The 14,725-nt window shown below is 34.7% G+C and overlaps 1 protein-coding gene and 1 non-coding gene across 5 annotated transcripts; both read left to right on the forward strand.

Annotated features, from left to right (window-relative positions):
- Nucleotides 1–4,442: 4,442 nt before the first annotated feature.
- Nucleotides 4,443–12,641, forward strand: LOC112173395 (putative laccase-9). Of its 4 annotated transcripts, none has more exons than XM_024311009.2 (8): nucleotides 4,443–5,136; nucleotides 6,051–6,127; nucleotides 6,278–6,429; nucleotides 8,239–8,483; nucleotides 9,097–9,222; nucleotides 9,306–9,903; nucleotides 10,492–10,850; nucleotides 12,232–12,641. In XM_024311009.2, exons 1-8 carry the CDS (start codon nucleotides 5,118–5,120, stop codon nucleotides 12,417–12,419), a joined length of 1,764 nt encoding a protein of 587 aa, XP_024166777.2. In that variant the 5' UTR covers nucleotides 4,443–5,117; the 3' UTR covers nucleotides 12,420–12,641. The 4 variants fall into 4 exon arrangements, with proteins under 4 accessions (XP_024166777.2, XP_040363803.1, XP_040363804.1 ...); XM_040507869.1 differs by having other exon boundaries at nucleotides 4,444–5,136; nucleotides 5,281–6,127; XM_040507870.1 differs by having other exon boundaries at nucleotides 4,444–5,136; nucleotides 5,298–6,127.
- Nucleotides 5,133–5,233, forward strand: LOC112174909. Its single transcript, XR_002926220.1, has one exon. It is a non-coding gene; the product is annotated as a small nucleolar RNA Z162 (small nucleolar RNA).
- Nucleotides 12,642–14,725: the final 2,084 nt, after the last annotated feature.

A 14,725-nucleotide genomic window follows, 5' to 3' on the forward strand; every position in this document is an offset into this window, starting at 1 on the left:
TACCCAAGCAACTAGCCAGTCAAGAAGACTCCCTACTCACGCTATTAATGCTTTGAATCTCGATATCTCCGGCATAAGCTGTATAAAAAGAGTTACTTTGTAGCTTTGCCTTGTTTTGTCTGACTACAACAAAGTTAGTGCACAATTTAAAATCCAATCAATATACGTAGTAAAAACAAGTAGGGTATCGATTTCAACCAGGAATTAGGGATTATTTATTCCTGCAAAAGAAACGTTAGACAAAGAAGACAAATCTATATTTACAAAGTATTATTTACGATTTACAAGAGAAAGGGGATTTTCGGATTTTAATTTTAATTTAACAACTAAATAATATACAAGTGACTCACCAGAACACAGAATCAAGTAGATATAGATGAATGGAAATAAAGATGTAATTAACCACTACTAACATGTTGGCAAAGTTTCAAAACATCAATCACGAATCAAACATGTTATAGCAAAGAATCGATCAAGAATATAGATGAACGCATACAAAGTCTTTATTACCTCCCTTAATTAAATTAACTAGATAAACGCACCGTAGTTAACTCTATTAAGCAAGCAATTACTAGTGGTAACTAATCACTAACAAAAACACTTTTCACACATTAAGCACATATGGAAGTTTGATCAATTCAAGCAAAGATAACAAGTTAGAACGCTAATCTCATCATGCAAAACTCATTGTTGATTTACCTAAGGATTAGAACTATAGGTTTTCCACTTCAATTATTAAGACCTAGAACGCTAGTATATCTTAATATGGATTCAATTACATGCTCATCAATCAAAGTATGCATCCAAAAATTAATAACAAGTAAACAATGGGCTATTCGCAGAGAACCAACAATCATGCATAACACTTAAGAAATCGCAATTTTTGTTTTGAAAAACATAAACCTAAAACATGCTTCATAATATTTGAAAATTAAACATCTATATTCAAAGCTTCAATCCAACGTGAAATGGTAACAACCATTGTATTAAAACAAAAATTGAAATTGTAATAGTTATTGTTTCACAAAGTAAGAAAATCGAAAACAAAATAGAGATGGTCATTGTTACACTTTCGAATTCTGTAAGGACGCAAGAAGCTTCATAGGTGGTGGAAACTTGGATGATGGTTACAACAAGGATGATGATGCTTCACAACTTCTTAAACTTTGGAGAATGGAAGATTGCCGAAACTTGAGAGAAGGAATGGAGGTGCTTGTGATTTTGATTTTGAATTTTGTGGTGGTAAAAAGTTGACGTCCAGATCTCCCTATATATAGTGCATGGCTAACCAAGGTGTCAAGGTTGCTTTCTACTTCAATGACATCATTCAACCAATCAAAATATTCCGTGAGAAGTAGAGAACAATCTTGAATCTTCATGAATATCTTTTTTTTTTGCCCAAATTACTATGCATCTTCCCTCAATTTGGTCTTCATTCAACTCATATGCAATCACAAAACCTAATTGATAATTATTTTCATTTATTTTCTTTTTCAAAATTCACACGAACTAGATATCTTCAAAAACTCTCCCAATTTGAAATTGTTGAAACTCCATTTATTTTCCTTGTATATTGCATAGCAAAAATCAAATAATATGGGACTATGATTCCTCCAAGACGTCAAGACTCTTCTAGAAGGTCACATGGAAGTCACATGTTTCAATTTTTGGGCCAGACTTCTCCACTTGGACATTTCAAAGCCCATTCTTCTATTTGTGACGCTGTCTTGATATTCTAGAATATTGTTGCATATTCTTGAGTCATCCTGAAGCCATAGCATCTCCTAGCCTTTTCAGATATCCTAGTATCATCAAGACTTCTAAGGCCAACATGTTTCTTAGTCCAATTAGAACTCTTCTTTTCCGAGATGTTCTGGAAACTTCCTGAGCTATCCTTGTGTAACAGGGATTCCTAGTCATGTTAGGTTTCCTTTTCCTTGCAGGAATGAGTTTCCCTATCCAACTAGGATTCAGTCATCTATCATTTCTATCATCATTTCCACGAGTTCACTCCTAGTTGACTAGGATTCCTACTTCAATTGGGATTCATTCTCCTAATAGCATTGGGAAAACTTCATTTCTCCATTTCTTTCCCATTTCTAAGCCATTTCCTCCTTGCCTGCCGTTATAGACTCAAAAGTACCTAAAAGCATAAACTAAGTTAGACATGATAATGTTAAGGGAATAACTAAGTAAAATGTAGAGACAATAACATTAAAAACATATCAAATATTGCTCTTATCATTATCATCAGAAACAAACAAGCAATTTCATAGTAATTAATATGTACCCAGACCCTAGCATATGAAAGGAGAAGTAGTGTTTCCACAATAAGCGGTTTTTAAGGGAAAAACACATTTGCCTTCGTCAAAGTAACTGATGAAGAGTTAATCAAGGAATTCTGATCACAGCTCAATCAGCATTTACTATGATTATTGTACTTGATATTTTCGTTGTAATTCTCTCCCTATATAAAGAACTATCAAATGAAATGAGTAGACCAATTCCTATTTACTTTTACACGTTATCGCACAAGTGTGATGACCTGAATTTTCGTTATTTAATTATTGCAATTAATAATGGACCAGTTGTACGAATTATTGTTATATGTCGTATGTGAAGTGGAATTGTTTTCGGACGAATAATTATTCGAAAAGTGTGAATTTAGGGGGAGGGGGGTTCGAAGTTGACTTTTTATACGTTGAGATTCTCCGAAAACTTCCTTCATGAAAGTCATAGAGCGAGTAGATACGAGGACATACGACACATGTCAATCGGAGTTCGTATGAGAAAGTTATGAACGATTGAAAAATTGAGAAAAATTCTATAAATAGAAGAAAATTCCGGATTTTTTCATAAATCCAAAATTTTCTCCTTTTTCCATTTTCTCCCTTAAAATTCTCTCTGTTCTCTCTCTCTTTAGACCCGACAAGGACCCATAGCCGTTTTCCGGTGATGTACGACGGCGGACCCGGCCCAGATTGACTCGCCCAGCCCTCCTCCGTCAACCCCTGGCATCAATTTCACCGGTGGAGCAACCCAGAAAGAGATCGGAGACGTGAACAGTGGCGACGGACCGACCCAGTTGAATTTTCCATTTTCCGGCCACTCCTTGGCCGATCCTTCCCAGTTTTAGAATCTCCTCCTCCTCTAGATCATCTCCATACCCACCTTGAAGAATGATTTTGCTTATAGAGTGAAAGATCAAGGTTTGAAAATCAGGTGCACAATGAATCTGGAGCTTGATCAGATGCTAGAGATTGATCGATCTTGCAAGCTGGATCTAGGATGATCTAGACTGATTCAGACTTTGCTCCAGATAATTTTGAAATCTGCAGTACCCAGGAAATGAAACCTGGAACCAGTAAAAAGAAAACCCATCACATAAAGAGAGTATCTATTCCATGCATCAAAACTAGAATTTTCATTGTTTTGAGGCATGAAAGACAGGCAATTTAGGTATAATTTATAGAAAGCCAATAGTTTTACAAATAATTTGCAAAAAATTATATATATACACACACACACACACACACATATCCTATCCAGAGCGGAGTTCAGCTTTGAAATTAAAGTGTGAACTTCTAGTTTTGGGTCGCTTTTCTGTCGCATATCCACATCTCGACCGTTCAGTTTTTAGGTACTAGTGTATAGATCATCTCTGCAAATTTTTAGTCAAATTGATGATAGTTAAGGTATCTAACTTGCTTAAACCAATTGACGGACTGAATCTGTCAACTTGAACCGTACTAGCTTTAAGGCAGTAATCAATGCCTTAACGATCATTAATTTGGCTGAAAATTTGTAAATCAGAAAACTAAAAAAGTATCCAGATCCAAATACTAAAAATCTATATCAACGGTTGAGAGTTCTAACAAATAACGAAACTTAAGGAAATGAACCGGTCATTCATGACACGAAGACAGAAAGTCATGTTGGCTTCTGGCTAGGAAGTGCCCGGAGATCAGGACCGACAGGCAGATTTAACCACAATCAATATATCTGTGCAGATCAACGATCAATTTAGTGGTCGAGATTATGTTCTTCTTCCTGCGCTGCATCTTTTGGTGGGTGAATTGTCTGTCACTCACGGCAGGACAGAGGCCGACGATATATTGATTATTTTCGACAAGCCCTATTTAAGGGGGACAGACGAGCTGCTAAACTCTATTTTTGGTGAACAACAACATATCTGCCACTAAAGAATACCAACGGTCCCTATTGAACTAATAAAGGCCACAGATGGGCTGTTGTAGCCTATGCTGATGTGCCCTTAAGTCATATTTCTAGTAGTGTGAGGAGCAAATTTAGCCGATCTTTTAATTACGTATAAAAAAGAATATGGTACGTATAAAAAAGAAAATGGTGCAATACAAAATGGTTTGAATTTCCATCATGTCCTTAAAAAGGACCGGGGTCCTCTCCTGAGCAAAGCTCTCTGCTGAGCTACTGAGCTTTGAAGGAGATGGTGACACATAGATTTTATTGGACCGAATGCCTACAACAGGCTTATCTTTTCTTTTTCTATTTTTTTCCTCTCTCTCTCTCTCTCTCTCTCTCTCTCTCATTCCTTCTGCTCAGTCTACTCTCTCTCTTCTGTTCATCTTTTTTCATCCTCTCCGACTCCAACGTTTCCAAAATCCTAGCCTCTGCCATCCGCTACATCCTCAAGTCTCTCCACATCGGTGGTTAAGCAATTGGAGCCGTAGATCGACGGTGGTGGAGACTCTCTCAGTGGCGAACCGGTTCGACGCGTCCGTTTTCACTCCGGTCATCTCGGTTCCAACGCAGCAAGCCAGCATACTTTTGGCTCTGTTCGCCAGCGGAGATGGGTACAGAGTGGAAGAGAATGACAGGTGTTTGATGGTCTATAATATTGCCTATCAATCTTTGTAAAACATACTGGAATGAAATGGGTACACTGGGTATAAGAATAAGAACCCATTTGAAGTTCTCATATCCACATCTTGTTTTTATAGATTTTATTTGCTTACAAGTTTTCACATATGTGGGGATGAAGAAGAATAAGAGAGAAGGGAGGAGGTTAGCAACTTAGCATACAAACCAAAAGGAAGATTCATAAGATGGCAATAAAATGAAAGAAACCAAACCCAGAAATGTTGAATACTGAAAGAGGTACAATGAGGATCCAATTTGTAGTAGTATTCATGAGATTTAAATATCGATGATATCCAATCACTACTTCACTAGTCCTTTTCATTCTGAGTGCAACGTTTTTTTTTTTTGTATCGGTTCGTGATTTGCTTATTTCTTCCTCAGCTTTCAATTTCTAACAGAACAGCAGAACAGAGATGCAGAGGTGGAAGATTAAGAATGAAAACCTTTGTTGGTAGAGTCTGGAGAGGGCTAAAAAGGAATAGGAAAATTATTATGAGTAGAGATACTACGTGGCAGTATTGTAGACAATTGGATGTTGTTTTCACACATGGCATTGCAAGATTGAAAGCGTAGGAAGCTCAGGTCAGTTTATTGCTCAGGAGAGGATCCACTCCCCCTTAAAAATTGCCCACCGGCCGGCATGGTGGGCGTTCAGCTTTGTGTAATAGGGTGAGCTGTACATTAAAGTTATGCGACATCAGCCATATGTAGTTTTAGATCTGAACAACCTCTGAACAATAAATTGAAGCATCACTACCTGTGTGCAAGCATGACCTCTTTGTTTTTGTTATTTGTTATTTGTTCTTGGACCAGAGTGCAGTACATAGATTATGGTTCAAATCATTCATTCTCTTAAAGAATGGAAAGTGCAGTACACTTCTGCTAAATTGACTAGAAGATGCAATCAACAGCTAATTTGACTGTTTGTTCGAAAAATTGAATCCATGTGTATATATATTTTATATGTATATACAATAACAATTGAGTCCTCTTTTTTAATGACTGAATGCAACCCTACAGTTTCATATATCATATTATATATATTGTCCCAGCTAGGAACCCAAAACATGAAAGGAAAGCTAATTGGCGTTTTCTTCAGCCAAGAAATAACAGCATGAAACCCCAAATGAACTGTCGATTGTTGATGACAGAAGTTCTGGGGTTTCTCTTTGTTTTTGTGCAGTTTGACTCTCTGGTTCAAGGCGAAGTGCATTTCTATGCTTTTGTTGTAAGTAGCTAATTCCGAATTCGATCGCCTCGCTAGCTAGCTTATCTCTCCATCATTTTCTTAATTATAATCTGTTTTACTTTTACATGTATAATATTTGGGCTCTATCATTTGACTTTCATGTGTACATGTCTACCTTGTTTTAATTAGGTAAGGGAGAGAAACTTCACCAAACTCTGTGTAACGAAGAGCATTTTAGTAGTAAATGACAGTTTTCCAGGTCCGGAGATACGAGTTCACAAAGGAGATACAGTTTTCGTTAATGTTCATAACCAAGGATATTATGGTTTCACTATTCACTGGTATTTTCACTTCTCACTCTCTTTAATCTACTCTCTCTTCATGCATTGCCTCTAATTATCCAGAAGGACCAGAACTGAAAGGCCATCCCAATCGCTCTCTCCCTCTCTCTCTTTCAGATTTTCCTCTCCTACGCCGAAAGAAAAAAAGATCGAAAAAAATTGAGGCTCCTTATGAAAAACGAAACACAATGTCGAGCCACGAGCAGTGGCGGAGCTAGGATTTTGAACGTACTGGGGCACAAAAAGAACACTAATAATAATATCAAAACACAAATTTTTAAAAATAAAGTTTATATCAATTACATAACTAAATGTCCTTGACGAGATTTCAAATTTGGAAAATCGTCCATATTAGTCTCATCTTCTATACTAGTAAAAGCATCTTTCTCAACATATAAAATCAAGCATATATTTTTTATATATAGGAGAACTATATTTTATACATGAATGAAAAAAATAGGTGCAGTGCAAAAACAAAAAAAAAACAGCTACGATCTATAATACAAAAAAAAAAACCCCTATTATATAGACATAAATTACCAATATTATATTACATTTTAACATCATTAGACAATTGCAGAACTTGGTGAGCACTAGAAACCCCCAATTTTTTTTTTAAAGAATGGAAACCCTTTTAGTATATTAATTAGTCTGCATGTTGAGTAGGAAGTATACATGTTTAATTAATATAATTATATATAACAAATTCAGCTGCGTGGAGAATGCCTTGGGTCAAAATCAGTTTTGAAGTCACACAGATGATTTTCAGACTATATCAAGACTCCAGCCATATCCTAGTAGTTTCACGTCTCCATATATATTTTATGAGATATCCTCCTTCTCAGGAATTCAAAACAGAAAGAAAAAGAACTTAACGAATATATATATATATATATATATATATATTATGGTTTTTTTTTTTGAGAAGATATTTTATGGTTATACTAGTCGATCAGTCAATTATTAGTTTTGTCACTGGTCTTAAAGATAAAATAATCGCATGGACAACGTACTTTTGCAATATTTTTACAATTATTATATATCTATATATAGTATAAATTAATCTTGTAGTTTGTACACATCTGCTAACTGTATTATGTACAATCTCGTAATACAGAAACTAAAGAATAATTTAGATACTAAATTGGGAAAAAATCACAAATAGTCAATGAGTTATGATTTGTTTAACACTTAGCTCACTAACTTTTTAAAAATATAACTTAACTCACTCACTTTAATATCTATTTTTTACATAACTCACTCCCGTTTAAGAACATCTATTGTGTCGGGTAAAAATTAGTATGAAGAGGGTCATTCTCATCAAATTACATATAAATATTTGAAAAAGAAATATTAAAATTAAAATAAATAAATATATATATTGAAGAAAGTTGTTAGATTTCTTTTTCAAATTTTTATAATTTTCTGATAATTTCTAATTAAAAAAGGAATTAAAAAAATATGAATTTTAATTTCTAAACAAAATCTGTGTTTTAGAAATAGATCAAATTGAAAATGTATACTTTAGTGTTTAGACAAATATACCCTCTACTTTAATGGCTTCTAACGGAAGATTTAACTGCAGTGAGTTAAGAGTAAATGTGAGTAAGTTAGTTATGTGATATTTTTGGAAAGTCAATGAGTTAAGTATCGAACGGGTCATAACTTAGCAACCATTGATTATTTTTTGTCCACTATATTAGTAAAAAAAAATTTGAAGTTAGAGTAGAATTCATGCATGCAACATCTCTTATTCAAGAATTTTGATTCAATTGATACATAAATACATAAACTTGTATGATGGAATAGGCATGGAATAAAGCAACCAAGAAATCCTTGGTCAGATGGTCCAGAGTACATTACGCAGTGTCCAATCCCTCCTGGAACAAATTTCACATATGAAATCCACTTATCCGATGAGGAAGGGACTTTATGGTGGCATGCTCATAGTGACTGGACAAGAGCCACAGTTCATGGTGCCATTGTCATCTTGCCCGCTGTTGGAACAACATTTCCATTCCCTCAACCGGATGATGATGAGACCATTATAATTGGTATTGTGCCCTATACACGATTCACTTCGCTTCATTTTTACTTTTTTTTTTTGGGCCTTGTTGTGGCTTCTATAATATTGTTTCCCGGTAATCTTTGAAAGCCTAGAATCTTAGATGAGCAATTGTGGCTCAATTAAATCTCTATATGAATATGTTTTACGGTTTTTGATGTTCTCATTCAACATTTAAGATTAGGGTACTGATCCTAAGATCTAAAACTGATTAGTGTACATTCATTAGCAGCTTTAACCTTACTTTCAAACCCTATTGGGCTATTATAGAGTTTTAGCATTTCATTCAAGATCAAAGGGAACTAGTAATTATAGCTTGAAACACTGATCATCTCAGTCAGTGGTAAATTATTTTAGATCCCAAGTACTGAGCTAGATGCCATGGGTTATTGCTAGCGATAGCGGGAACCAATCATTCGCAGCTTTAGTGGACTTTTAATTTGACTGCGTCGGTGAGGAAAAAAAAGTTTACCCTGTGCCAACAAAGTTACTCCTGCAAGGAACAAAAAGAAAGAAAAAAGTTTATGTGTATTGTTTTTATAGAAAATAGGATCCACAGATTGACCCTTGCACTGTTTTTGTCTATCCTTGCGTATGTGCAGCATCCTGGTACTTTGGAGATGTGAAAGAACTTGTGGATGTGGCTATGGAAGAAGGTAGCGACTTGCCCCATTCAGATGCTTATACTATAAATGGTGAACCAGGAGATCTTTGTAATTGCTCTAAAGGTATGCTAATACGTTCTCAATTACAGTGTGCTTGATTATGTTTCACCCAATAAAATCATCTCATAATTTCATATTAATTGCAGAAACAACGTACCGTCGAATGGTGGACTACGGAAAGACCTATCTGCTCCGTATAATCAATGCAAATATTAATGCAGAACATTTCTTTGCGGTTGGTGACCACAACCTCACTGTGGTTGGACTAGATGGAGCCTATATAAAACCCATAAACACAGGTTACCTAGTTATAAGCCCTGGACAAGCGATGGATGTCCTCCTTGAAGCAAATCAATCCCCTGGTCAATACTATATGGCTGCTAGACAATACTCGAGTGAGGATGCAGCAGTCGTGGACTTCGACCACGTCAATGTTACTGCAATCCTAGAATATAGAGGCAACTATACATATCGACCTCCTTCCTTTCCAACTACTCTTCCAATGTACTTGGACTATCCAGCAGCAGTAAAATTCACTTTACGAATTAAGAGCTTGGCGACTCCAGAATACCCTATAAGTGTCCCACTAAACGTTACTACTTCAATGTTCATAACCGTTTCCATGAATGAACTTCCTTGTACTCATTCAGGCTGTAAAACGGATCAGAAAATGACTTCAAGCTTGAATAATGTTAGCTGGGCGTTCCCACTCAATACCACAGACGTTCTTCAAGCCTACTACAGGTAATTTTTTTCCTTCTCTCTCTACTTTTCATTAATAACTGATATGGGAGAGAGAGAATTACATTTAAATACTCTAGTAATCCATCTTCAACATCAAATTCAGTAATGAATTAGTTTGATATATTATATAAATGGGATGTGCGCAAAACCCAAAGCAACTCCATAGTTTCTCTATAATTTCTGTATTATAAAGAAGCAAAAACTCCATAATTTTTATATTTCAAGTCCAATAGATTCCCTATTTTACAGCCTCCATAATTCTTCCCTATAATTTTAACGATTGCTATAAACCTAGGAAATTTTGTTTTCTCTTTCATCAATGGGAATAGGTATAAGGAATTTATTGGAGCAAAAAAGCTCCTTTTTTTTTTTCTAAAATAGAGAAAAATTAAAATATAAGAAAATTGTTGGAGTTGCTCTACATTGATAATGGTCATCAATAGAAATTAAGTATTAAGGTGTTTGCTAATCCCTAATGTTAGATAAAAATCCATTACCTTTCAAAATTTAGAAATAGTCTTTTTCATATCCATATATATGAGAAAATTAATTTTTGATAACTATACTCATTTCAACGTTGTGATGTAGGAACATAAGCGGGGTTTACACGACAGATTTTCCAGACCAGCCAACTCAATATTATAACTTCACAGAGGAAACTTTTGTGGAAAATATTTTGTTCACTGTACAAGGGACGAAGGTGAAGGTGCTAAATTATAACGAGTCAGTTCAGATTGTGTTTCTAGGGACCGATGTGATGAAAAGCTCTGTTAATCATCCAATGCATATGCATGGATACAGTTTCTACGTGGTTGGCTTTGGTTTTGGAATTTATAACAATGAGAGTGATCCAAAAGGATTTAATTTGGTTGATCCTCCTCAAGCAACTACGTTTGGAGTTCCCAAAAATGGTTGGTTAGCAATTAGATTTACAGCAAATAATCCCGGTATGCTTTACTCTCCCTATTTTTCTATTGGAATCTTCAAATTTACTCACTTGACCTCTATACTTTTTACACCTCTTATCAAATTTTCAAATACTAAATTTACTCACTAAACCTCATTAAATTTCCTCAAATAATCTCACTCATATAATTTGCAAACAAATTATTATCTTTAAAATAAAAAATTTAGTCATTTCAATGATTTAATCACTCTATAAATCTTAACTAAATATACATTTCTTAATTAAACTTGAGTTTCAAAAATTAATGTCTAATCAATAAGAAAATGCCATGAACTATTATGTTTTTTTTTAGTAGTGCAAAAACAAAAAAAATGAAGAAATCATTTGTTTTTATTCTCAAAAAAAAAATCATTTTTTTTAATTCTTTTTTTTTTGTATTTTTTTGTACCACATGATTAATTATTTAAATATTTTTAGATTTTTTTTTTTGCAAATATAATGGATTGACTTAGATTTAGGTCATAAATCATAAGAGGATTTATTTTGTTTTACCTCACCAATATGCGTTCAACATATATATCATATATTTTTTATGTCACATGATCTTAATCATATTTTTAATTCTTATTAAATATATATGACTTTAGTGAGTATGTAGTGAAATTGGAAAATGAAAATAGATAAGGAATACAATCTAATATTTTTGAACTGGAAAGTCTACATAAAATAAATATAATATTTTTTTGGTATAATTATTGTCCTTAATAGTCATTTTATAGTAGGTTATATATGTCATTTAATAATTCATAATAGAGTAAGGACAAGTGAGCAGATTTAGAGGTCCCAATATAAACTCTTTTTTTTCTATTACATAGTACTTAGAAATAAATATTATACGAACCCAAAATAGACTTTTTTAAATATATATATATATATATATATATATATATATAAACATAATCATAGTGTAAACTCTCTTGCATAAGACCCAAAATAGTGCCTTTCCAGTGATGAGGTCTTTTTTTCTTTTTTTTTAGCAAAACGAAAAATAAAGATGCCCTCAATTCCAACAAGTAAGCTAATGATCATGTTGATAGAAATTATTCAAATCATAAATTATTTAGCCATTACCATATTTATTGTCTTAATTTTGTCCGATTATTGTATTTGTGTACAAATTCTACAAAGAACATATGACTAAACAATCTTCGATTGGGTTAATTTTTTGCAAGTGTAATTCTTGAAAAGGCACTTAAACGATGAACAGTTTCGATGATTTGGTTATATTGTCATTTGGTCTAGATGAGGGCATTCCTCTTTTATTGAAAAAATAATGTCGTCTCTAGAAGGGAACTACAATTTTAGTTATAACATAAGTCCATTGAATTTGATTATATTTTTATTGTTATTTTCTTTTGTAGGGGTATGGTTTTGGCATTGTCATTTTGAGAGACATTTGAGTTGGGGAATGGACACTGCTTTCATAGTCAAAAACGGTGGCACCGTTCAGACTAGCATGCGCGAACCCCCAGCTTATATGCCTCCATGTAATGCTCAATTGGATTCTCATATCAAAACCGATTCAACAGAAGGAGTAAATATAATCTGATCTATATAATGCATTTATAGATATTAGTTGCCTGCTCATTAGCACAGTGTAGTTTCAATGGCCACGTTCAGGCTACTAAGTCCACTGAGGAGAATACGTCATTTTTAGGAAGACTACTTGATGATATACACGGCTTATCTGCATCTACTTCTTCGGTTTCTCTTTTCCCATGCACGCTCATAGGGGATTCAACTCACAAGCTTGCTAAACTAGCCTTTGTACTTAGGTAATTGTCTCTTGAAGTGACTTTCTTCTATTGTAGTGTACTCACTCATTCTGGTTAATAAAATAGCTAGTGTCGTCCTTTCTTTAAGGAAAAAAACAAAAAAGTTTCAATGGGAGTTATTGTGCAACTTAATAAGATGAATTATTTCATTAAAAAAACAAACGAAGTAGAACCAAAATCTAACTCATGAATTCTTTCTCAAAAATTAATTATTGTAGTGGAGAAATATAACACTGGTACTAGTACTTCCATCTATTTTAGACATTGACACATGGTCAACTTTCTTCTATAATATGATGATTAATACAATATGATGAATACATGCCCAATGTAGTCAGAAATAGCTGATTTTGATCGGAAATCATTGTTCTAAAAATCGATAACGATAGTCGAGCATGTTACATATTGGCGCGCAGAAGCGTAAATATTGAAAACTAATTTTGGGTAGGGAAACATGATGCATGAATGACAAGCAATATAGGAGATGTACAGTCCAAAAACATGTATAGATCTTCTAGAGAGAGATATGGATTGGAGGAGACTCTCAAAATACCTGATAATAAGAACTAGACTCTAATAAAACTTCTACAAAATACTCATCTACATCTTACTCAACTAGACTAGCCTACTTATATAGGCCTACATTAGACAATATCATAAATATGACAATTACAACAGACATAAGTATTAGACCTTTAACCTTAAACCTTCCTAACTCCCATAACCTGAAAGACACCTGCCTAGCTAGAAACTTCTAGAATGAAAGCAATTAATCAAGCCATATGGAAAGGGAAGGATTAGGTGCTCTCTTTTTCCATTTCTTTCGCTCGTAAACCTTAAAAGGTTTGACTATGATGTGTTCATCAATTCTCCCCGGCTGAGAAGAACTCGCCTCTGGTGAGATAAAGGTGTAGTATCTTTCTAGGATAATCTGGATCGATGCGGTGCAGCTCCTCCTTAGTTACCCAAGTGTTCTCAGAATCTGGTCTGTCCTTCCATTTAATTAGATACTTCTAGTAGCCACATTTTCTTGTCGAAACAACCTGCTCATCCACAATGTCTTCCACCACATTTCTCTTAGGAACTTTAGAATGAGGCAGACGCAGGGTGATATGTGAGAATTCAGATGAAAATGGTAGTACAGGCACCACAGGTTCTCTATAGGGCAGTAAGTCCTCCACATTAAAAGTTGAACTGATTCCCATTTCTGGAGGGAGTTCTAACACATATGCATTGGTTCGGACCTTTTGCAATACTTTAAAAGGTCCAATGTTGTGAGCTTGTAACTTCTTTGCCTCCCCTTTAGAGAAATGTTCAAGTCTAATTCGAACCATGACAAAGTCTCCCACTGAAAATTCCTCGAATGCTCGATGTACATTAGCAGCCTTCTTGTATTGCTCATTGCTCCTGTTAATTTGACGATTAATCTTAGCATGCAACTCATGAATATGACTTGCAAATTCATTAGCCGACTGTGATGGCCAGCCTATGTGAAACTGTCATGGGAATGAGATCTATTGAAGCTCTGGGCTTGTGACCATAAACAGCTTCAAATGGGCTCATGCCTATAGTCTGGTTAACTGAATTATTATATGCAAACTTAGGAATAGGTAAAATTGAATCCCAAGACCTGATATGCTCACCAACCAAACATCGCAGCAGATTTCCCAAACTTCTATTCACCACTTCAGTTTGCAGATGGTAAGCAAATGAAATCTTGAGTTTGGTGCCCAACATGTGTCACAAAGTCTTCTAAAAATAACTCATGAACCGAACATCATGATCAGACACTATAGTTTTAGGCAAACCATGCAACCGAACAACTTCATCCATGAAAAGCTTGGCTACTTCAGAAGCATCAAATGTCTTAGAACAAGGAAGGAAATGAGCCATTTTAGAAAAACGATCCACAACCACAAAAATGGAATCATGTTGCTGTGTAGTCCTAGGCAACCCAAGCACAAAATCCATGCTAATATCTTGCCAAGGAGCACGTGGGAGAGGCAACGGGGTGTATAACCCTGTCTTTTGGCTTTTGTGCTTTGCCAACTGACAAGTACGACATCATTCAACAACTTTA

This window comes from Rosa chinensis, chromosome 6 (assembly GCF_002994745.2).
Source record: "Rosa chinensis cultivar Old Blush chromosome 6, RchiOBHm-V2, whole genome shotgun sequence".
NCBI classification, from domain to species: domain Eukaryota; kingdom Viridiplantae; phylum Streptophyta; class Magnoliopsida; order Rosales; family Rosaceae; genus Rosa; species Rosa chinensis.